Here is a 26,829-nt window from a genome sequence, read left to right on the forward strand (position 1 = left end):
GATAATCAACGCTAACCGTACGTGGACTCCTCCAGACGAATGGACGAGCAAAGTTGTGAATGACTTCTCAAAAATAAGTGGTACTCATAAAAACAAAACATTCGAAGAATATGTCGGTAGTCTCACGTTTGATGTTAAGTCGCGGTTTGAGAAGAATCCTGATGTATTACCAGATAGCGATTGCGTGGATATGTTCGGAGAAATAATAAAAATTACAACGAGAGATGGAAGTAAAAAAGTATTCATGAGTCCGGCTGATAAAAACTTTGATCGAAATGTACCATTGTTATCTAAATGGTACAGATATCATCGCTTCTTATTCTGGAAGAATTTTAACTTGGCAATTATCGAAAATCAGCGTGAAACGAAGGTGATCGAATTCGAAGAAAGACACTGTGGTTATCGTCGAAACTTTTTAACTCCGTTAATTCAAATGAAATTTTTGATACCTGAAATCCAGAATCGACGAATGTTGCTACATCAAAGCAAAATGATACATTTAGATTTTCAAAGGATTAATGAAACCAAGATCTTATTCCCACAGTGGTTTAATTAAACCATAAAATATTTTGTTCGGTAATGGTTCGGTTATTATTAGTCATTCTTTGAGTTTATGAAGATGTACATTTTTTTTAACTTTTTATTTTTCTTCCTACTTCTTGAATATTATTGATTAGTCGTTGGTTATGTTACTAGTTACTCACGTTAGTTAGAATAGAATTGTTTTCTTTTTATTTTTTTTTCTCTTTATTTTTTTTCTCTTCTCTGTTGCGGTTTTCATTCGAGGCTAATTTAGCATGAAAACAATACGAAGATAAAATTTACTCAGTTTTGATTGGGCCGTTTAGAATTACGATCTAATTTTATATAATTAATGGTGATACCATATACATAGTTCTGATAAATTTTGCGTAATTAAAGAGATTCGGTTTCATTTCAACGGAATAGTTGTTTCATTTCTCAACATGTTCGATGTACGAGGTAAAAAGTATGGAGCAAAGTGGTGCGAGTATCAGGATAAGAGCAGATAACGATGGATAGTATGTAGGGATTTGAAACCAGTTAGTGGTGCAAAATTTCAACGGCCAGATACTTTCGAACAATACGCTATACGCCATACTTTTCCGGCCGCAAAGAGATAACAGCCACTTCAGCCATCGAGTTAAGTTGCTTTCATCGATCGAGATTATTCTTGCTTTTGTATGCGTTCGAAGTGGATGTTTCATTACAGGTACTGTTTTGCGTTAGCGATTTTGAGTGGTTTCGGGAGCGTTTGAGTACGAATTCGTGTCTTGAGCAGTGTGATTGAAGCGAATTCACATTATTTGTTTGGTTTTCATCGTTAACCGTCTTCGAGTATTTCTAAAGGTATTTATTTCATCATTTTTCTGTACACTGAATGATACCGGTGGTGTGATTACACGACGATCAAATACAAATCAACGGTTTACTTGATATTAACGGATAATCAATAAATTTCAACAAATTGATCGTCGTTGTCATACTCGAATTTAAAATAAACGAATAAAATTACAATTTAGTATACTTTGCACTCACGATAGGTCGAGAATGGCACCGGTGACTGTCATCTGCTGTTCTGTTTGCGGGGGAAATATAGCCGAGCCTCCGGTGAATTTGGATATAACATCGCAGCCAACATTTATGTCCATCTCACAGTGTCTCCATACATTCCATCCGGAATGTTTTTTAGCTCAGTGGAAGTCTCAGAACAGCACCTGTAAGGTAAAATCGTGCGAACGGGTATTAAAATTCACAGAGGTGACCGATGTGCCTATTTTTACAAAAACAATAGACTGTGGTATGAGTAACTCAGCGGAGCTGAATGAGTGTCTGAATGAAAAGCGTAAGTTGAGATTCGAGGTAGAGAGTTTAAGAGAACAGGTACGACATGAGAAAGAAGTTAACGAAGGTTTGACGAAATCAAGGAGTGAGCAAATCTCATCTCTTTTAGAATCTCTGAGTGCTCTGTCTGAGGAGAACCAAAATCTGACGAAGATGTGCGAGCTGTTACAGACTCGTGATCAAGCAATGGCTAGAAATTATGATAAAATTTCAAGGGCTGTTGCATCCTCGGCTGTTGCTACGACTTCGGGACTAAATCTATCTCTAAAAAGAACGTCGGACCAAATTACCAAAACACCAGTGGTCACGCCGACTGACGAACGACGTACGTTCGATCATCTTCAACAGGAAGAAAACTTACGACGATTGCTACAGGTAGAGACAGCCGAAGCACAGCCATTGAACCTAGGTGTAAGTGATAGGGGTAGTAACGTGGACGTACCGATAACGATTTCATCGCATTCCGATGTGACGATTAGAGTAAATTTGAACGCTGTGAGTACGAATGCTGTGCACGGTTGCAGTAGTTCGGAAAACACATCGCAGTCATCGATTAACGTAGTAGTAACAACTTCCTTTAACCTTCCGCCGCCACCGTACCGTATGCCAACATTGAGCGGTTCAATTGGTAATAATGATAGAGTACCGGAAAACTTCATTAATGGTCAGATAACTTCGTCGAATTGTTCGGTAACGGTATCTCAGGTTTCTGCAACAAATACAGTGACAGTTAATAGTCGTCCGATAGTATCACATGAACAAATTGCAGCCATGCCAGCACCACCTTTTCATGGCTCTGGTAATTTTCATCGAACGATAATTCACCACCATTTACGACGAGATGGTAATGCTATTAGAAGGGGACACGCTGGTATTCGTGATCCACGTGTAAATCGGATTGTTTCACTGTATTGCTATTCATGGTCTGGTTTTACAGACAGGTATAATACAGAGTATAGGATATTTTTCAATAGGTTTCAGTCGAACGCTAGAGCCCTATTACCGTTTGTCCCGCTTGGCCCGCATCCGAACGACCTGGTACTGGCGGGCAGAATAGAACATCATGTATTAAGGATGACTCTGTTCATACATAATATATTGCTCGTAGGAGACGGCTACATATACGGCATCGTGGTGTACGCTACGAACAATCGACCGTTTGCGCCCGATATGAATTCGGATATTTATCAGTATGACGCGACGGTAGACAACCTGATACAAACGTTGACGCAGTACAGAGAGCTTCCATCTCGTATCCTATTATCAATTGGGAATACGGATGCGTGGCTTGGTACTCCTCAACAGGTATTCCGCGAGCAATTTGAAACTCTAATTCGTGTATTGTACGATCGTGGTGTAGCGTCGCTTTATGTACTGCCAATTATTACTTACCATAATATGCCTGAAGCTCGTGTACAGATTCTTTCAGTTTTAGGTGACAATTGGACATCGGCGCTACAATTGGATGGGTTTGAATACCATTTCATAACTCATCCAGTTCGAGCTGCGACGGCGAATCGGATGGTGCGATTGGAGTCCAATGCACCTCGATATCCATCAGCGGTGTTTCGGGAGCTGCTACAACGACTATGACGTATATTCGATCACACGTACGTAGGTAAAGAAACAGATGACGACGAGCAGCCTCCCGAACACCAATGAGTAAGTATGAGGCGCTGAGATGAAAGCTGTGAGTAAGATATCGAATTAATAAGAAACAATTACGTCGAAAATTATTATGTTATCAACATGATATGTTATCACTTACTCACAGCGTGGTACGAAGTCCGGTGTCATTTGACAAACTAACTACCTGTTTTATCGTATAAAAGGTAGATGTGGTGCAAAGAGATTGTGGGTTCGAATTGATTTTTTTGTTTGATTCTTCCTTTGGCGTTGAATGTAGATCAATTTTGATTTAGAAGGCTGTTCATTTATTTTACGATAGTTGCATTCTCTCTCTTTGATACCTCATCTAAATTTACTACCGGCATTGTTTTGTTATAGCTAAAATCTCCGCTTAGACAGGTCAAAACGTGAATTCACCAATTGGTATATTTTTGAGTTGTTTCTTATTTATCAAATTCTGTTTATTACTTGGAGATGCGGACTCCATGATATGTGTATTATTAATCATCGGACGCTTTGCGATCCATATTAAACTAACAGGTACGTGTGATTCAGTTCACGAAGAGGTTTGTTACAACGTGCGCGAACTCATCGTAAGCAGTTCGCTGAGGTTCGGGAATGGTCACGTACCTAGTTATATGGAGTACACATCGACGAAGATAAACAGAAGGAGAGAATATGAACTTCTCCTTGTATTATTTTTTACCCATTTATGCTGTATTTTATGTCATTTTTTTTATTTTATGTCGTTGTATTGTTTTCAAGGACGCTGTAGAAGTTATGTTTTTTACTTTTTCTTTTTTACAAAAATTTGAAATTTTTTTTAACTCATTTCGAATTAATTGCCAGATTACACTTGAATTCGAACGCTTCTTCGATGTTGGGAAGGCACAGTTTGATTAAACGATTCATAATCGATAAGTTGTTATTCGAGAGTAACTCGTCGCAATGATCGGTGAAGAATTTCATCCGTATGATTCTCTGTCTGGTATTCAAATCGGCGTCTTGTAACATGGTAAAAATGAATTCGCTCTCGTTGGCCCATTTCCACGCGTTCAATACGTTTTCAACGATTCCATGATTATCGTTATTTTTGGAAAATATTACATGATTAATGCAGGTACGCATAAAAGAAAGGTAAAATAATATTGAAAAGTGAAAAGGGATTCACGATTGTAATTGCTTTTGATTCAAAGAAGGAGTTGATATATTCATGGTACGCATATTACGATTTTTTCTATTTATTATACAAGTATTTCTTTTTGTAAATCTTTTTCTCTCCCCCCTTCTTTGTTAAAATCCCATTAATAATTCATAATCAGAGATAGAAAAATGTTAGATGAGATAGACTGAGCCAAATTAAATTTGAATAGAAACACTTTCACATTTACCTACCGGGGCTTCATAGCTTAGGCTACTTAGAAAAATGGTACTGAGAAATTTTCAAATAAAATTTGGTATAGAAATGACAGTTAAGGATAAATACGTTCGATGAAGCTTTTACACTTTACACTTACTTACTATTTCAAACCTACCGATACATGTCATGTTTTGTCTGTAGTGCATTTCGACTGTCTGTTAGACATTTTTCACATCAGATTGATTTTATCTCACGAGATGAGAATATCCGGTGTGTTTGTTGCTGAATATAACTCGCCGGCGTATCGGAGAAATCTGATGCGGAAGGGTTTAATATCAGACTACATTCACATCTGATTACTCAATTGATGACTGAGTCAATCATTCTTCATTGCCTGGAGAAAAACTGATCATTTGGTCTCGTCCGACCAATGAGCACGGAGGGGCAGTAGGGAATGATATGTCATTCCAGTCCATATATAAGACTAGAATCCGTGCCCCAGCTCGGGGACTCGAGGGGTCGCGTACCTCATGGGTCCACGAATTGGGGCATATGTCATAGTATATATGGCCTGTATTGCAGGGAATAATCCTCACGATTATTCCTTGTAATAATCCATGTACCATAACCGTAAATAGGCGAAGTACCACGAATAACCTAGAGAAGGGAGATAGGATAGGTACCTATGATAGGTAGGGGAACTTGTTGAAATTAAGGTTGGTTAATGTTGGCTCGGTCTAGTATGTTGTTAGCAAGAACTAGGAACGTTTTAATTTTGTCAAACATCGTGATTATATCGGTTAATATTGTACTTTGTTAATTATTTGCGAATTCGCGTATAAAATATGTTATTTCTTTATACAAAGTTATCTAAATTGATTGTTACCTTTAAATACTAATAAATCGTGTAGTGTTTAATGGTGGAATCGTTTATTTCGTGTAAAGAACCTTTTTATCGTATTCGTGGTGTAAATTAACATTTAGTGAAAGATAGAGTCAGTAAGATAGTCAGGAGTCTCTGAAGAACTGTATGTATTACGTGAAGATATCTTGCTGGTTGAAACATTGGGTTTTTAGGTCTTTCTTAGCATAAAACTCTATCAAACTACGACTTTTATCCTTTCAGAAACAAGTTGACATTTGCCATCTGTATGCCATCATCTTGCCAACCAAACGATTTAGAAGTCTCTCTCATTGAAACATTGAATCCAATATTTGTCACTCGTGGACTTCAAATGTCCGTAAATGTGAGCCCCTTGTATTGTGAAGTAAACAAAGAGCTTGAGTTTTCTCAAGGAAGCTACATTGTTTGGTTAGTCACAACAAGGATTTAGGTAAAACGTTGTGAGCCTACTGTAAACTCATTGATATATTTTATTTCAGGTGGTTGTTAGTAGATATAAAATGTATTTCCTGGCACTGGAGTAAGAATTCTTACAATACTTTTTAAATTCAAAAGTATGTGGAAACTTATGTGAAAAATTTCACATAAACCTTCACATAGTTTTTCATTCAATCAAATGCAAAAATATTTACAAAACTTAGATATTGAAATGAAATGCAAAATTTTTTGCAATACTTAAACATTTCAAACAAATGCAAAAATTTCATCAAAACTTGAACATTTCAAACAAATGCAAAAATTCATTCAAAACCTAAACATTTCAATGAAATGCAAAAATTTCATCAAAACTTGAACATTTCAATGAAATGCAAAAATTCTTTCAAAACTTAAACATTTCAAACAAATGCAAAAATTCATTCAAAACTTAAACATTTCAATGAAATGCAAAAATTCATTCAAAACTTAAACATTTCAAACAAATGCAAAAATTTCATCACAACATTACCATTATACCACTAGTTAAAGAAAACATTATCTCTAATAAAGCGGTAACACAAACACCAACACCTTTATCATAGAAACTGATTCTTTTAACTAATGAATTTTTTCCACTGTGAACGAATTTTTTTGCATTTGAAGTACACCATCTTTTAGAAATTGATCCATTAGTTAAAGAAATCAATTTCAATAATAAAATGAATAACTATAATAAAATGGATAACCAAGCACCTTTAAGAACATGTGAGAAGTGTATGTGTAAAATTACATACAAGAACTATGCCAGACATTTAAAAACAAAGAAACACAATGAAGTCAAGATTAATGTGAAAGAATTAAAGACGGAATTGAAGTGGTATGGAATGAAAAATGTTGATAAAATGAAAAAATCAGATTTGTTAGTGAACAAAGATAAAATCAAGGCTATTAATATTGATAGAGAAAAATTGTTGAAATTATCAAAAAAGAAATTGATTGAGTTTATTCAGGATAACAATTTCAATATTAATAAACAGTTGAGAAAAGATCAAATAGTAGAAAGGTTACTCGATTTTCACTCAAATAAAACATTACCTCTGCCCAAATGGGAATTTGTGGATGAAAATTTTAAATCAAGACATGCTCAATTTGATATGAAAAATAACTGGGATATTAAAGATATGTCAAAGTTTTTACATTTTATGAAAAAACATGTTAGTTCTTTACTTCAAGAATGGATGAAAAAGCATAGTGGTATTAAAGTGAATTTTTGTGTTTCTGCAACTTATGTAGACACTCGAGATGAAACAAAAATTGCATACAAACATTTGCAAACTAAGAATGATAGAATTACTAATAGAAGTGAATTAACAAATGGAATTTCAACTTTAATGAAGAGTGTACTTGATAGACATGAAAATATCATTGATGAATTAACAGGTAGTCCATGGCGAATAATATCAATCAATAGTTTTAGAGTAAATATAAACAAATATGACCCGCTTAGAGCAAGTTCCTATATTGATCTTCCAAAAATTTTAAAAGATAAGAAAGCAATTATAAATGTTAAAAATACTGATAATAAATGCTTTTTATGGTCACTTTTAGCATGTTTATATCCTGCAAAAGATAATCCACAAGAAATAATAAAGTACAAAGCATATGAGAAAACTTTTGATAAAGCTTTGAAAGATATTGAATTTCCGATGAAAATTAAAGACATAGAGAAATTTGAAAATAAAGTGAATGAATTGAAATTGGTAGAAGGTGGATTATCTATTAATGTTTATCATCATGATGATCGTTATAAAATTTATCCCTTACATATTACTAAAGAAGAGAAAACAAAACATGTTGATTTATTGTATTTATGTGAAGAGAGTAATGATAGAAATACTCACTACTGTTGGATTAAGGATCTAACAAAATTGATTAAAAGTCAATTAACCAAAAACACTCAAAAAATACATTTTTTGTGCAAAAGGTGCCTTTGTCATTTTTACAGTGAAGTTAAATATTTAGAACATAGAGAAAGCTGTAAAGTACATGATCCAGTTGCAGTAAAACTTCCTCTTAAAAGTGATAACATTTGTGAATTTACAAACTATAATCGATCAATGAAAATTCCTTTCACAATAATAGCTGATTTTGAGTGTATACTTAGAAAACTTGAAAAAACTAAAGTAGAGGAAGATGCTAAAACACAAAAAATTCAAGAGCACGTACCAATTAGTTGTGTTTATTACATTTTATATGAGAATGGAGAAATATCAGAGAACATGTTTGAATATTTTGGAAGTAATACCCCTCAAGTATTGTGTGAAAAATTATCAGAAGATGCAGTACGTATTGCTAATGAATACATATATAATTGTAAAAAAATGAAGAAACTGACCAATATACAAAAATGTGAATATAAAGAAGCAACAATATGTCATATTTGTGAAAGAAAATTGAGTGATTTCCCACCTATGATGGAAAAAAATATTAATAAATTGAGAAAAGAAATAGAAATTACTTCAAATATTTTAAAGTATCATGATGATCAAACACTGACTGATAGACTAGAGAAATTAGAATTAGATTTGAAAGAGAAATTAGATGATGAAGAAAAAAATAAAAAGAAAGTTCAGGATCATGACCATATAACAGGTGAATATAGAGGTGCAGCTCATAGTCTTTGCAACTTGAATTACAATGTACCTAGTTTCATACCCGTCTTGTTTCACAACTTTTCTGGTTATGATTCCCACTTATTAGTCAAAGAATTTGCTGGAACTACAGATAATTTAAAACTAATTCCAAATAATGAGGAATCTTACATCAGCTTCTCAAAAGTTGTAAAGTTTCAACACTATTCAGGAAAAGAGGGTAAAATAGAACTTAGATTTTTAGATTCATACAAATTTCTATCTGAACCACTTTCTAAATTGGCTAAAAACTTGGAAATGTGTCATTTCAAAAATTTGAAGAAATGGTTTGATAAGACAGTACCACCTGGGAATGATTCATTGTTCAATTTGTTGACTGAAAAATTGGCATACCCTTATGATTATATGGACTCATTAGAAAAATATGATGAGGAAGAGTTACCATCTAGGGAGAATTTCTACAATTCCTTGAATGATAAGCATGTAGATGAAGAGGAATTTTTACGTGCTCAAAAAATTTGGGAACAGTTTAACATTAAAAATCTAAAAGAGTTTACAATGTTGTACAATAAAATTGATGTACTCTTGCTAGCAGATGTGATTGAAAATTTCAGAAAAACTGCACTTGAAATTTACAAGTTAGATCCACTTTGGTATTATACTACCCCCGGATTTGCTTGGGATTGCATGTTGAAAACAACAAAACAAAAATTGGAATTGATAACTGATGTAGACATGTTGTACATGTTTGAAAATGCCAAGCGTGGTGGAATTTCCCAATGTTCAAATAGATATGAAAAAGCCAATCATAAGTACATGGGTGAAAAATTTGATAAAAATAAAGAATCAACATTCATTCAGTATTTGGATGCAAATAATTTATATGGATGGGCTATGAGTAAACATTTACCATATGGAGGGTTTTGGTGGGCAAATCCAAACGATTTTACTTACAGTAGAATTTTGAAAATGAGAGATAACCAAAGCAAAGGATATCTGTTTGAAGTTGATTTAAGCTATCCAGAAACATTACATGATTATCATTCTGATCTACCTTATTGTGCAGAAAATATTATTGATGAAAATAGACTTCCTAAATTATTCACAACATTATATGATAAGAAGAAATATGTTTTACATTATTTGAATCTTAGACAGGCTCTTGAAGCAGGTTTGAAATTGGAAAAAATTCACAGAGTTATTCAATTCAACCAATCAGATTGGATGAAAGTATATATTGATAAAAATACAAAGCATAGACAAAATGCAAAAAATGAATTTGAAAAAGACTTTTTTAAATTGATGAATAACTCTGTTTTTGGTAGAACAATGATGAATGTGCGAAATCATGTGGATATAAAATTGATTAGTGAAGGTAAAAAATATACAAAGTATGTTTCAAAACCAAATTTTGTAAAATCAACATTTTTTGCAGAAGATCTTGCAGCTATTCACATGAAAAAAACTCACATCAATTTCAATCAACCAATTTATGTGGGTGTTTCTATTTTAGATATTTCAAAAACATTGATGTATGATTTCTATTATAGGTTGAAGAGAGAATATAAAAATGATGTTAAACTTTTGTATACTGATACAGACTCATTAATTTTGTCAATAAAAACGCCAGACTTTTACAGTGATATGAAAGGAATGATTGATGAATTTGACACATCAGACTATCCTGAGAATAATATATATGGTATTCCTCAAGTTAATAAAAAAGTTATTGGTAAATTCAAAGATGAAATGAAAGGAAAAAGTATTGAAGAATTCATAGGGTTAGCTTCTAAATTGTACTCCATCAAAGTATTTGAAGAAGATGAAAAGAAAAGAGCAAAAGGAGTGAAGAAACATGTAATCAAAAATCAAATCACCCATAATGATTATAAAGAATGCTTGGAGAAGAAAATAACAAAGAGTTTCAAGCAGAAAATTATACAAAGTAAAAATCATAATATTTACACATTTGAACAAGATAAAAGAGGTTTATCTCCATTTGATGACAAGAGATGTATATTTGACAATGAAACTTTACCTTGGGGACATTATAAACTAGAAGTAGAAAGACAGAATTTTATCACACATTTGAAAACTCTCTCTTCACTAATATAAATAACTTTGGTTAAAATTTTTTTTTCCTTATTATAAAATAATAATATGATCAATAATGAAAAGGGGCATCTTAAATTATTACTCTCTCATGTAAATTGGTATGATGTTTCAAGTAATCAGGAACTATCAGAAAATTTAATCAGAGAATTCAAAGACAAAGTATATTGGTTTGCAATTTCAGTTCATCAAAAACTGTCAGAAGATTTCATTAGGGAATTCAAAGACAAAGTATATTGGTTTGCAATTTCAGTTCATCAAAAACTGTCAGAAGATTTCATTAGGGAATTCAAAGACAAAGTAAATTGGGAAGAAATTTCACGTTATCAAAAACTATCAGAAAATTTCATAAGGGAATTCAAAGGCAAAGTAAATTGGGAAGAAATTTCACGTTATCAAAAACTATCAGAAGATTTCATCATGGAATTTAAAGATTGTGTAAATTGGCATTGGATTTCAGGTCATCAAAAACTGTCTGAACATTTCATTAGAGAATTCAAAGATCAAGTAAATTGGCATTGGATTTCATGCCATCAAAAACTGGCTGAAGATTTCATTAAAGAATTTAAAGACCAAGTATGCTGGGAATGTATTTCATGGAGTCAAAAACTGTCTGAACATTTCATTTGTAGCATAGGTCATGTTAATTTGCCTGAATTTATTTGGGTAGATTAACCTATCTACATATTGTTCAATGATTATGGGCTTAAGTGATGAGAGTGGGGAAAAGTTGAACTTATGGACGTTAGGTAAGTCCTACCTAACGTAGTAGGTAATAATAATAATTCGAATGTTGATTAGTACGTACGTTTTGAAGTGTTACGCGATCGCGTTGTAATTAATCCTTTTTCTTTTTATGTTTTTATTTTTCTAATGATGTTTCGAGTAAGAATAAAATGAATTAGTTTCGAGTGTTAAATTTGTTTGAATTTTCGATAATGATTTCGTGTTTTAATTCGATTGAATCGGTTTTAATTATGGAAGAGTAGACCTGTGTCACGTAAGCCAGTAATGGCGGTGCTTAGGCACACGCCTAGATAATGGTGTGAATTTAGGGAAAATTCTTCTTAGATAGGGCTACTATATAGTCATGGAAATTGACTCCGTCTTAGTTTATTAAATCAAAATTGTCAAGGTAATGTCAGGTTTAGAAACTAATAATTAAATATATCAGGTATGATATTTTATTAGCTCTTAGAAATTTAGATAATCGAGTAAGCGATTCAAATTTTTAATGTGTCTAACATCGTAATTATTCCTATGAATAATATTTTATAATCGAATAAATACTTATCACCTAAAAGAGGTTACGATCTCACCTTATGCTTTTGGAACTTTGATAGGTATTTACCTATTTGTATATAGTCCCTTTATCTAATCTTTTTCGATGATAGGAAATAAATTACTCTCTTGTTTAGACATTTTAATTATCTGGAGTATAGGCAGGTTCCTTTATGTTAAATTCCTGTAGAATTACCCACTTATCCTATTTAGTTATACCAGTCTAACTCCTTACCTACCTATTTGGACACGCCAAGCTTTCCCCAAAAAATGATTCCTTATTAAAATTATTTAATCCTATACCACAGATAATTAAAATTGGCGCCCAACGTGGGGCTAAAGTTTGTGTCAATTTAAGTAGGTAAGACCTACCCAAAAAATTACCATTTTTGAAAATTTGTGTCAAAATTGAAATTCGAGAAATTTCGAATAATTTGAATTTTTTATTGAGTAAAATAATGAGAAGAATTTATTTCCATGGCCATAAGTAATCTTATTTCATTTGTGAGCCTTCTGTCTCCAGTTGAAACTGGATAGAAAAATTTCCGCCTGTAACCATGTATCGAGTAGGTAGATACATGGGTTACGTAGATTCGTGTTAAGAAGGTTTTTTCTAGCAAGCACACTGTCAATTGTACCTACTTACGAGCATGAAAATGCGTAAACGAAATAAATGTACTTGTCTAGGTAAAGGTATAATGTATCGAACAAAATTGCATCTCAAAAGACCTTGAAATATGTGTAAATATGTTTGTGTTAGTAGATAATTAGGCCAACTAAATTCTCTCCTCCCCCCAAACGTTTTCGATTGCTTTCGAGCATTCGAGTACAAACTAGCTATAAGATTATAAGAAGTACAGTTTGAGTTGAAAAAAAAAATATGAAAAAAGATAAAAATAGCTTCGAGTGATCGAATAGAAAAAGAGTTCCTAGAAAAACCAAACTGCTAGAGTATCTATTGTATTCGTGTACTGCGCATATCCTTATCAGAACTTGTTCACGTTGTGTTCTGCTGCGTAGGTTAAGGCAACAGTATTGTAATATCTTTCGTTGCGTATGTTTCTGTGTTTCGAATGCTTTTAGTGCGAATTTTTACTTTTCCTTTTTGAGTAATTAGTTAATGAATTTGTTCGATTATTTCTTGTAATTGTTTCAAGCTCTAATTTATAAAGCTTTCGAGTGTGAAGTGCGTAAGAAAGAGTGTCGGCCTGTATTCGAGTTCCTGGTTATTGTTCCAGTCATTTTACTCTGTTTATTCGTTTGGCATATAAAATGGACGCTCCGAAGGTATGATAGGTTTCTAGGAGACCTTAATAAAAATATTACGTGTATTATTATTATCATTAGTTTTCTATGTGTATTATATGAATATTCGAAGGTTGAATAAGTGTCGAAATTTCCTATGTAATAGGATGGCGCCCAACGTTCGAGTATTTTTGATCCACTATACATATTATTCAATCTTCGAGTATGTAGGTATATGTTATTGTTTGTTGTTTTCGATCATTAGGGTTTGTATTACTTTGTTAGATGTTCCTTGACAATTTGTAGGGCTTTAGGGTCTAGTTAGGGATTGTTAGGGAATTAGTTAGGGTTTATTCACACCATTGTCGTGCTGGCTTCGTGAGTTTCGCATTCTGAAGAAATCTTTCATAGTGTTGAGTAATTCACGCGAAGAATTAATTCAAGATTCGATTTCAACTGATCGATTGGTTCCTGATACTTTGATTATTGATCCAGCGAACCAAGTTCCAGATTTTAGTCGATTTTCACCCGATTACGACGAGTTATCATCTACGGCTGTTTTTGTGACTCCTAAAAAGTCACACAGAAGGTGGTCGAGAAGTTTGCCAGACCTATTGGTTGTTTCTCCCAACGATCTTGAAAAACAGTTGGTTGAGAAACTTAATCCCAAACCTTCTTCGATTAAAAAGCTTCATCGTTTGCGTAGTTTGCAACATCCAGTTGGTTTCTATAAAGAGACTAGATTTCGTAAACGTATAAAACCTACGCACGATTCAACAAACGACGACGTTGCTCCAGTGAAATTTAGTGACTCATTAATCGACGACTTAAACGAAGTTTTCAACGCTTCAATATTTTCATCTAATCATTCGTTTACTGAATCCGAAGAATCAGCGAATTCATCTCGAGAACGTCGCATTTCGATTGATTCAGATAAAATCTCAATTTGTTCAACTATTCGTAGATCTTCGAGTGAATCAGATATTTCAACAGTATCGATTAACGAATTGAAAGTTTCTTATCATCGTTCACCTTCAAAGGTTTCACCGAAGAAGTCACCTGTAAAAGTCGATAAAATGGATCCTTCAAACATGACTGTCGACGATATTAAAAAATTAATGGCTGATCACGAAAAGGCTACCAGAGAAATGATGGATTGGAAAAAAAGGGCTAGAGAAGCTGAGGAATTCAATGGTACTCGCTTCGAAGATGCTGATGCTACTGGAGGTAACCAAAAGGTAACTCAAAACACTACATTTGTTGGAATATCTCCAGCACAAATGAATGCCATAATGACGAAACAATCTGAGTCAATGGCTAAAATGTTCGAGAAATATGGCCCTAAATCTCGTCCTAATTTCGACAATACTCCTCAAGAATCGTGTATTGAGATTCCTCAACGTCACTTTAATCTCAATGCAGCAGCTGATGAATTCGAATACCACATTCCCGGTTCATTATCGTTAATTAAAATCGATCCAGTGGTATTTCGAACTAATGGCGATGGTTCCGAGGGAAAAGGATTCAATCTTCAACAGATTCTCGATAATACAAGATTGAAATCCTGGGAAGGAGCTGAAGATCATCGAGTAGCTGAAGAATTCGTAGTCGAATTTGAAAAGGAGATGCGACCGTACGTGAAAAATAATAAAAATTACAACATTCTCTTTTCAAATAAACTCGAAGGTGTGGAACTCGTTAATTTCCAAAATCAAATGGATTTGGATGCTCCTTGGCATGAAAATGCTAGAAAATTTATAAAAGAATTTTCGAATAACAACGTGTATACTTCCGATAATACATGTTTGTTTAAAGACAAGAAAAATCCGAACCAAAGTGTAACCGATTTTGTTACATTTTGGTTAAAACGTATGCGTTGGAATCCCTGTGCACCTTCTATATGGGTTGCTGAAATGATCGTCGAAAAAATCAAGCCTTTTGGTTATGAATTTCGAGAAGTGTTTAAGGAAAGTAAACCTGAAGATTCGATTGAGAATTTAATTGCTCGAATAACCAAAATGGAACAAGCTGGCTCAAGAGACATCGAAAGAAGAGATATTAGTGCGTCATCATATTATCATCAACATATGAAATCTCTTATCGATAAGTCTTCGAAGAAAAAGAATAAAAGCGATAATAAATCTTTTTCGTCGTCCGGTTCCAGTGGTTATCAAAAGCCTAAAACAAATTCGAATAATTCCAATAATTCGAATAATAATCGTACAGCTCAACAAAATCTTCTTCTGAAAAAGTTCAAACCAGGTCAGCTGTTTAAAAAGACGATAAATCCGAAAGATCCTAACAGTGCTGATATGAAAAAGATTGCTAGTATCGAAGAAGTAAATTTAACCGAAAATGTTGAAATTTATATGCTGACTGACAAAGGTGAATTTGAAAAAGTCGATCCTTCTAACGAAGAAGAAGAACAAAGTAATGAAGAAGAAGAAGAAGATATTATCACCGTTCGATTATGTGATTTAAACATGTAGAGGGAAATACTGACGGTCGTAGTATTCCCTCCACCGATCGAAAACCGACCGCTAAAATTATTTCAAAAAAAGGCGATCCAATCAAAAAACCAACTGTTCCAGAACCCCCGCCAGTCATCAAAGAAAAATTGTACATTATGGGTGGACGAATCGCATATATCGGTAATCGAGCTGCACTACAGTTTATGAAATATGTTTGTTTTGATACTTCAAAAGACGAATATATTTTGTGTCAAGATAGCCTAACTGTTCCTCAAATCAACAAAATACTTGAAGAAAAAACGTTCGATATTCCATCAACAGTTGATACTGCGTTGCTATCTGTTGGTTTACAAGAATCTGTCTGGACTAAAAAATTCGATAGTTCAGCATTTCATCACCATTTGAAAAAATTAGTCATCAATCTTCGAGATAAACACCATTTCAAGAAGATAATCTTTATGCTGACCGTTCCATTACGAGGTCGTGAAGAAGACCTTGAATATTGGAAAACGCTTCAAGAAGTTAATAGCAAGCTTTTCTATATCGGTCATAAAGAAGAAGGTTGTCGGTTTTGGAACATATTCTCATTTTTTGTTCAACGCAATGAATTATGGCCAAATGAGAAAAAATGGTACGTTTATACTTACGAAGATGATATTCTGTATCAAGTTAAACAGAATTTATACGAACTGAATAAATCGACTTCAAAAGAAATCAACTGTGTTTATTGGAGTAACGCATGTTTCCAAAAACTCCAATGGGAAATGATAAAATTCTTCCGAAGTCAATGTCAAATCGATACCAAATTCGAATTCGAGAAAGATCTTGAAGTGAAACATATTCAACAGCGAGAAGAACATCTAAGTGGCAGCTTATATGGTCACGTTGACGAACCTGTGATATTCAATCTAAATCACAGTGTCATCGAAGTTCTGAATCCAGTCGATATCGAGTATGTGAATAAAGACGTTTCACCTAAAATCACACTCGAGTTTGGCAAAGTAAAAATTGATGCCTTGATCGACGGAGGATGTTCACACGTGTTAATTCAAGAAAATGCATACGAACGCATTCTAGCCGAACATCCTGAACTTCGAAAAAGTGAGGTTAAAGCTGAAGGTATGGGAAAACAATTTTCCTTAGCCGCTGGTAAATCACATCCGAAAATTACCAAAATGTCATATGTTACCTTCAGTTTTCCAACTCAAAAACCTCGTAAAAGTGTATTCCATATTCAGCTTTTCGTTGTGAAAGATCTTAATGCTGAATTAATCGTTGGTCGAAATCTTCAACGTGAGTTTAAAATGGTGACTCATATGGCTGAAAATCGTATTCAAGTTCGAGATCCATCTAACGATACTACGTTCGACGTTTTCTTCAAAGATAGCGAAAAAAATCCACATCGATTCGAGCTGAAAAAAGATCCAAAGCAGAAAGATCCAGTCGAAGTAAAATATATCACCGCGATGAAAACCGAAGAAATTTTCTCCATCAGCGAAAATAAAGAATACGTCATCGATGGTGAATTGATGCTTCGAGTCGACGAAACGGTTCAGGATATCAATATTCCTGATCCTGAAAAAGGTGAGTTAAAAAATAGTATTCACGATAATATTGAAATATTCGAAGATAGGATAGGGTTGTGTAATATGTACACGCACACTCTAGTATTCAAAGGTGGAGTTCTGCCTCCTCCTGAGAAAATTTGGGTAAAAACACGTCCTATTCCTCATCGCTACGAAGATGGTGTATTCAAAATTATTCGACAATGGATCAAAGATGGTAAGATTGTTCAACGGCAGTCACCATATAAACTTGGTCTAGTATTCGTTGACAAAGGTGGAGGAAAGGTCAGAATTTGTATCGATGGTCGACCTTTGAATGAATACATTTTACGTCATTCTACCGAAGTACCTAATATCTCGAATATGCGATATAAATTTCGAGGTATGAAATGGTTCACGATTTTCGATTTTAATTGTGGTTTTCTTCAAATTGGTCTCGATGAAAATCAACAAATTGTATTAAGTTTTGTTGTCGATGGTATTCCTTTTGTAATGACAGTAGTCGGTTTTGGTACCGAAGATTCATTGGCTGCATTTGTGTACGCTCTGCTGCTTGTATTGAAAGGTTGCGAACACTTCACTGGAGTGTACGTTGATGACGTCGTTGTTTTCTCGAGAACGCTCAAAGAACACCTAGAGCACATTCGAATATTTATGGAGAAAGTGAAAAAGGCTGGAATGACACTCAATTTAAAGAAAACACAATGGTGTAAGAACAAAATCAATTACTTAGGAATGGTGTTTTCTGAAGAAGGAGTTACCGCTGATCCAGCTAAAATCCAACCAATTTTGGATTTCCAAAAGCCAATGGAACTCAGAGGAATGCAACAATTTCTCGGAATGTTCCAGTACTATCGAGCTTATATGTCGAATATCAGTGCTCTCTGCGAATCCTTGTACGCTATGACTTCGAGTAAAGCTGATTTTGTTTGGACTAAAGAAAGAGAACTTTGTTTCGAAGAATTAAAGCAAGAATTGGCTCGAGAAACGATGTTGGTATATCCCGATTTCGATAAACCTTTTTATTTATACTCAGATGCCTCGACTAAAGCCATCGGTGGAGTTGTAATGCAAGAACAAGAAAAAAATGAAAAAACGTTCATGATGCCAATTGCATTTACATCTCGAGTATTAAAAGGTTATGAAAAGTCTTATTCGATAATGGAGTTAGAATTGCTCGCTATTGTACATCTATTGGCGAAAAATTACTATCTCCTCGCTGGTAACAAAGTTCATTTGTACACAGATAATATAGCTGTTACATATCTCAAGAAAAATGACTTATTACCGAATCGAATTATCAAGTGGCTTCTCTATTTGGATAATTTTCGAATCGATATCAGACACATTGCAGGTTGTGAGAATTCTATTGCAGATTTTCTCTCTCGATATACGTTTCAAATTACTGAGAATGATAAAAACTTTACCATATTTCTCTTTAATTATTTACCTCCAAAGTGTCTCTATACAGAATTTCGACGATTTCGAGCACTTCAAGATCGAGATGACCAAATCAGAATGTGGATGAGTCGTGAGCCATACCAAACGTTACTCGATGAAAAATTGAACTTGATTATGATCCAAAATCGTAATGATCGAATATGGCGAATTTATGTGCCATTAAAACTTCGAAAAGATATTATCCATCACTATCATCACGAGTATGGACATGTTGGCATCACGAAACTCATCAAAATTGTTCGTAGACATTTCGATTGGCCAGGTCTGACAGTCCAAGTTCATCAATTCGTTGCTGAATGTATACCATGTCAAATCTCATCACGTTCATCATCGAGATTATATGGTCCAATCACACCTATTGTGTCTGAACGTTTTAATCAGATACTGTGCATCGATAGTTTTGGTCCAATACCACCAAGTACTGGAGGTTGTGATTCAGTATTCGTTATCGAAGATCACTTTACCAAATATGTTCGATTGTATGCTGTCAAAGTAGTCACTTCTGAAAATTTGATTAAGAAAGTCGAAAGTTGGATCACAGAATTTGGAAAACCTGAAATGATTTTATCTGATAATGGTAGCCAATTTAGTTCTCGATATTGGCGAAATTACTGGAGATTTCAAAATATCATGTTACGATACACATCTCGTTATACTCCAAATTCGAATCCTGCTGAACGAATCATGGCTACGATTGGTTCCAGTATGCGAAAATATATCAGTCGCAAGCAGAAATCTTGGGCCAGAATTTTACCATCAGTTGAGAAAAAACTAAACTATACCGAAAGTTTAGTTACTGGATGTATTCCATTCGAAGTGGTGAAAAAGACAGTGGTTCCAGATCCTTTAATAGATATCATCAAGAAAAGACATGTTCCAGCTAATATCGAAAAAATTGTCGCTGATAATCACAAGAAAGATTGTGATCGAAAAAGAGAATATTTCAAGAAATATTTTAAACCAGTCCGATTAAAAGCTGGTGAATTGGTTTTCGTTAAAAATCGAGTCCTTTCTAGTAAAGAGAAAGGAATATCAGCGAAATTATCTGATTGTTGGAAAGGTCCTTACAAGGTTATAGTCGAAAAGAAACCAAACGTGTATGAACTTGAAGAATGTGACAATCCAGAACACGTCATAAGCGAGAATATCAAGCATTTGAAAAAGTATAATGCGAGCACAGACACTCAAACTTTTAGGGAAAAAGTCTTAAGCCTTCTCGTCGAAATGTCTGCTAGTCTAGTCTCTTAGTTACTGATACGTAATATTGTATATTTCGATATTCGAGTAGTAACTAACCTAGAATTGTGTTGTATTTTTCTTTTGTTTTAGATCCACAATAATCGATTCTACTCCAAGTGTAGCGACTGTCACGTTCACTTCATCAAGAACGAATTTATTCCCGACGATCGAGTGTTTATGTGTACCCCTCAGTCTGCAGAATTGGATATTATCGTCGAGCGAAAAGACCAGAAATTATTTCCTTTTATTGGATTCAACTACGAATGCCCAATCCGTCATCGAATTAACGTTCAAGTCGAGTCATTGAGTTTTTCGGAAGCTTTGAAAAAAGCTGCGTTCGAGTTTTTGCTCAATAAAGTCCGTTTATACGTTAACGAATTTCTGACGTTGACTTTTGGCTGCGACTATTTACTCGATGAATTTAAGCCAACCACATTCGACCGTTCGCTGATTCGTTCCTTCTCAACTTTCATACCTAATGAATTGTTGATCATACCGAATATGGACGAATTTATCTCCTGCGCATTCAACGATTTACCAATTTCTATCAGACCCGAGAATCCAGATGTTCCTTCGAATTCGAATTCTGAGTCATCGAGCATCGAAAATCAGTTGAAGTCATCTTTAAAGAAATCAAAATCGAAGACGGATGACGATGTCCAATTTGGAAAAAAGAAACCAGCTGCGAAAACACCGGCGGTAGACTCGAATGTAAAAAAGAACGTTTCTTTTGGTTCGAATATGAATCTTTCGTTGAATTCAGGCGCTTCGACTTCCAAACAATCTCTCGCTTCTCCGGACACGTCGGTACCAAATGCGAAAAAATCTGCCACCATCGAACCTCGATTTAAGCCGATTCCTCCTAACGCCATTCAAGTCGCTCCGGAATATTTGATCGACGAAGATAGAATTCCAATTAATCGTATTCACGCCTTCATCCCATACCATTACGAAGGAGAATCTTTAAGAATAAATTTCGATTGTCCGGTGAGCGCTTTTCAAAATCTATATATCGAAATTTGGCGCGGTTTAAACAGAGGCATATACCAACAATTCCAAATCATTGAGCCGATGATCGAAAGTTACAACCGACCTCAAACCTACGAAATACCGAGAATCGAGACAGAGGCTAATGCGTGGAAAAACCACTTGAACCTCGTGAGAAACACATTTGAAAACGATTCTCATGACGCTCGATATTTGTATGGACCGATTTGGACTTACATAAGTTTACGAGATGCTTTAGCATGGCCATTTACCATCTTGGGCAAAGTGCGAAATCAACCGATCGAAGTAATTTACGATTCCCGGTTACAGCATTCTCTCGTGTCGAATTCGGTGGTCAGTTACTTGACTTGGTCGAATCCAGGGTTGATTGCAAAGCAAGCACTCGAAGCAGAGACGGTGATTTATATTCCTTGGCGCGACGATTTTCGAGTAAAAAGTAACTTTTCAGTATACTTCCCGATCACTCTCAACCCTGGAATGCCAGGATACGAAAATGACGAGCATATCGTCAACTGCTACGTTACTGAACTTCAACCTTATCGAATTTCTGGTGAAGTTAAAGGCACCATAATTCTCGGACGGAATTTTACTTCGAATATTATCAAATACGATGACAATAAGGTCGAATTTACGCTCAAAGGTACGCGAACAAATCCTACTCCTCGAATAGTCCGTTGCAAGAAGATGTTGCCATTGATTCGAGTAGATGGCATCTTAAACACCCTTCGAATAATGTCACCCGATCAACTTCGAGCGGAATTCGAACACATACTCCTCTACATTCGAGCGAAAAAGACGAAGGATGGAGTGGACGACGGTTGCTACGATGGTAAATAGGTTTTGTTCCTTTTTCGAGTTTGTATAATGTTATTGTTTCTTTTTCGAGTATTTTTTGTATTTTTTCTTTTTGTTTTTCTACCGATTTTGACTACGTACCCGATTATGACGTTTTTTCTCGATTGTGACCTTTTTTGTATTTGTAATTTTTGTTTAAATCAGCAGCTGTGATTTATGATATTTTTATTTTATAATTGTCGAGTTTTTTATCTTTAAATTTTTATCAAATTTTTGTACTTGTCTTTCGAAGATATTTTTAATTTGAAAATTTTCCAAAGTACAACTTTTTCCCAATCTCCTCACTTCAGTTTGCCAGGGGAGAATTTTATGTAGCATAGGTCATGTTAATTTGCCTGAATTTATTTGGGTAGATTAACCTATCTACATATTGTTCAATGATTATGGGCTTAAGTGATGAGAGTGGGGAAAAGTTGAACTTATGGACGTTAGGTAAGTCCTACCTAACGTAGTAGGTAATAATAATAATTCGAATGTTGATTAGTACGTACGTTTTGAAGTGTTACGCGATCGCGTTGTAATTAATCCTTTTTCTTTTTATGTTTTTATTTTTCTAATGATGTTTCGAGTAAGAATAAAATGAATTAGTTTCGAGTGTTAAATTTGTTTGAATTTTCGATAATGATTTCGTGTTTTAATTCGATTGAATCGGTTTTAATTATGGAAGAGTAGACCTGTGTCACGTAAGCCAGTAATGGCGGTGCTTAGGCACACGCCTAGATAATGGTGTGAATTTAGGGAAAATTCTTCTTAGATAGGGCTACTATATAGTCATGGAAATTGACTCCGTCTTAGTTTATTAAATCAAAATTGTCAAGGTAATGTCAGGTTTAGAAACTAATAATTAAATATATCAGGTATGATATTTTATTAGCTCTTAGAAATTTAGATAATCGAGTAAGCGATTCAAATTTTTAATGTGTCTAACATCGTAATTATTCCTATGAATAATATTTTATAATCGAATAAATACTTATCACCTAAAAGAGGTTACGATCTCACCTTATGCTTTTGGAACTTTGATAGGTATTTACCTATTTGTATATAGTCCCTTTATCTAATCTTTTTCGATGATAGGAAATAAATTACTCTCTTGTTTAGACATTTTAATTATCTGGAGTATAGGCAGGTTCCTTTATGTTAAATTCCTGTAGAATTACCCACTTATCCTATTTAGTTATACCAGTCTAACTCCTTACCTACCTATTTGGACACGCCAAGCTTTCCCCAAAAAATGATTCCTTATTAAAATTATTTAATCCTATACCACACATTAGAGAATTCAAAGACAAAGTAGATTGGAAAGAAATCTTAGAAAATCAAGAACTATCAGAAGATTTCATATGTGAATTGAAAGATTGGGTATCTAGGAAAAAAATGTAATAGTTAAAAGAATTGTTTTCTATAATAAAATGAGTTCTATTATAGAATTGGATAATTTTATAACAAATACTTTAAGGAACAATATTCAATTATTTCAAGAATCTAAGCAAAGAGTGAAAACATACAACATTGAGGATGCTCTTTCTCCTGAAGTTGTGAATGATTTTAAAAACATGGACAAGTTTCAATTTTCAGAAAGCATATTGATGTTATATTTGAGAACGAGAGAAAACTTGATGAAAACAAATGTGAATACATATTTGAATGAAATGAAAAAAATCATTCCTTATGAGATTATGAAGGAAGCTTCACAGAGATTTGGTCTCATATGCAATGTATCAAAAAAAGAGTATTATCCATCCAAAAGGTGTCAAAACTGTGGAAGTACTCGAGAATTTTTCAAAGATCGAGATAATATTTTAATATGCAAAAAATGTTTTGCCGAGGTAATTCACTACAAACATAATTCTAAACCTCATTGCTTCAAGAAACAAAATTCAAACTACAATAGGTTAAGTAATTTCAAAAAGTGTTTGGAGAAATATCAAGGAAAACAAACTGATTTTATAAGTCCAGAGGTTTATATACATTTACAAGAAGCTTTATCTACATTTGGACAAGTGAAAAAATCAACTGTTTTTTATTTCTTGAAAGAACTAGGTTATCATAAACACTATGACGATTATATTCTAATTCATTCTAATTTAACAGGGCAGAAACCAAGTGATATTTCCCATTTAGAACAACAACTTCTAAATGATTTTGAAAAATTTTCCAATCAATTTGATTTGATAAATAGCCATAGAAAAAACTTTATAAATATGAAATTTCTTTTACATAAATTAATGTTGAAAGATGGTCACAATTTTGATCCAGAAGATTTCATTTCACTTGGCAACAAGAGGGAATGTGATGAAATATGCAGAAAAATATTCCTTTCTTTAGGATGGAAATATTCATCTAATTAACTGCTTTGTTCTTTTAGAACACTGTTCTAAAAGATATTACCACTTTTTATAATTTTTTGTAACCACTAAAGCTGTATAAAACTCATTGTTTGGACTCACACATCTGTACGCATTTTGATCTGTAAAAGTTAGATTTTTGATTTCAATAAACAAGTCTGTGGTACGAATTCGCTCATTAGAAATGATGGATTCATTGTTATAATTGAACCACTTATTATTTGACTGAAATTTCTCAAAATTATAAACACATTCAATTTTTGTATTGACTCCCTCTGTTTCCATAAGCAATTTTACCCAAGTTTTTGTCACCAAATGCTGTTGGCTCTTTAAATTTTGCTGCGACACTACCAAATAATCATAGTAATAGTTACTTGAAGATTCACCAAATTTTTTTGTTCTAATTCGACACATGTATTGTCCTTCATTTATAACTTTCAAAAATGATACAACCTCAACCTTTTTCTTCGATGTTGAATTCAAATATTCAAATTTATTGATACTTAAACGTTCTGGAATGTCAAAAGGAACATCTTTAAGCCATTCCAGCTGATACACAAATTCTTGTTCTGAAAATGTAACGTTACAAAATAGTGTAACTCCCTCATTGTTGACTATTTTTTGAGATCTAAAGAATAAATCATGTTCTTGTAAAGTTGATACAAAAAGGGTAAACAGAATAATACCAGCACACTTCATTTTATAATAGGAAAAAAAATTTTTCTACTATAAATGAGCAATAATTACAATTTAGTAAATGAAAATGTTAATATAAGAAAGGAATTGAAGGCAATGTATCAGGCAAGTAAAGCAGGTAAAATTTATAAGCAAGAAGTATTAGAAGAACAGTTTAAACCAATCATTACACCACTAGAAAAAATTAGAAACCAAATAACTCAAAATGTTCCAGAAACCTTCCAAATACCTTCCCAAAATCTTCCAGAAACCTTCCCACAACCTACCCAAAATATGCTTGAGTGGAATAGTTCTCATGAAAATGTTCTTGGCGAAATAGCAAAACAATATTTACAATTTTATGCTGCTGATGATAAAAAAGAAATTTGTGATACTACTTTTGGGATTCGATATGATCCAGACATTAATAAATGGATGATTGGCAATGAAGAAATTAATTTTAATGGTAATAACATCAAGTTTAAAGGTGGTATTGAATTTAAAGGAACTCATGGTTTATGGCAGTTGTTGACATTAAAAAATCCAGATCCAAATGAGTATGATTCTGAAGATTTAAAGGATTTTTGGAAAATTATTGATAAAACCAGTAGTTATAAACAAAATAATAATCCATCTTCCAGAGTGAAATCAAGTTGTGGAATCAAATACATTTCTGTAATAAAACCTTTACTGGATAAATATCTGAAAAAGGGGGGAGGGTTGTATCAAAGTGATAGCATAGATAGTTATCTAGAAAAATTAATCACAATTTACTCAGAGATTCAAAAAGGATCTTTAGATGGTAAGGCAATAGTACCAATTTTAAATCATCTCAAAAAAATGAATTTGTATGCCAACACATCTGGGGATAAATATATTTATTGGGATAACTTGCCTGAATTGTTTGATAAATTAGTTGTTTTGTATGGTGAAAAGAAAGCTGGAAATTCCAACCCTCATTTAAGAAATGAAATTGTTAGGATTTTGCAAGAACTTAAAGAACTTTGAAAAAAAAAATTTCCTATTATAAAATGAATAGTGACTCTCCATGTAGTAGTGAAGGAAATAATTCTAATACACAAAGTGGGAGAACAAGCTCCCAGCATCAAAATATGAAAACATGTATTTTCTTGATGACGATTCTCTTGAAAAGTATTTGGAAATTTAGAAAAAAAGTGATTAGACGCAAAAAGAAGAAATGATATTTTTTTTTCTGTAATAAACATGAATAGTAACAACTTTAAAACTATATTGAATGACAAAATTCGACAAAGAATTCCCAAGGTGATGTTTGATGGTGAAGTGAAAGAAGGTAGTGGTATGTTGGGTACAGTTGCAAATTGGGCAATAAAGAAGCTTCCATTACCTCCCATGCATTTAGAAGATCATAATTTTACTGGACCCTGGACAAATCCAACTTTACAAATATTGAAAGGAGTTGAACCAAGAAATAAACTGGATTATGCATCTAGGAGACATGATGTTGCTTATGAATTGATGGAAGATCCTGCTGAACTTCATGAAGCTGATTATATATTACAGAGAGAAGCTTCAAATATTGCACGTGATAAAGATACAAGTAAAAAATTGGAAAAACAAGCTCAGCTTGTGGATGCTGCCATGGGTGTAAAAAGGTACTTTGGTACAGGTATGAAAAAGGAAAATTATGAAAAAATTCCTGTCAATTTAGATGAAAAAGAACAACTGTTAATTCTAGAGGGGATAAAGTTAGGGAAACCAATTAC

At 33.7% G+C, this 26,829-nt stretch overlaps 1 protein-coding gene across 1 annotated transcript; it reads left to right on the top strand.

The window, feature by feature from the left end:
* Nucleotides 1-10,948: 10,948 nt before the first annotated feature.
* LOC135847552 (uncharacterized) lies at nucleotides 10,949-22,663 on the top strand. The gene is made up of 2 exons (XM_065367115.1): nucleotides 10,949-13,504; nucleotides 20,289-22,663. The coding sequence occupies exons 1-2, from the start codon at nucleotides 13,490-13,492 to the stop codon at nucleotides 22,041-22,043; spliced, it is 1,770 nt and encodes a 589-aa protein (XP_065223187.1). The 5' UTR covers nucleotides 10,949-13,489; the 3' UTR covers nucleotides 22,044-22,663.
* Nucleotides 22,664-26,829: the final 4,166 nt, after the last annotated feature.

Source organism: Planococcus citri, chromosome 5 (genome assembly GCF_950023065.1).
Source record: "Planococcus citri chromosome 5, ihPlaCitr1.1, whole genome shotgun sequence".
Classification (NCBI taxonomy): domain Eukaryota; kingdom Metazoa; phylum Arthropoda; class Insecta; order Hemiptera; family Pseudococcidae; genus Planococcus; species Planococcus citri.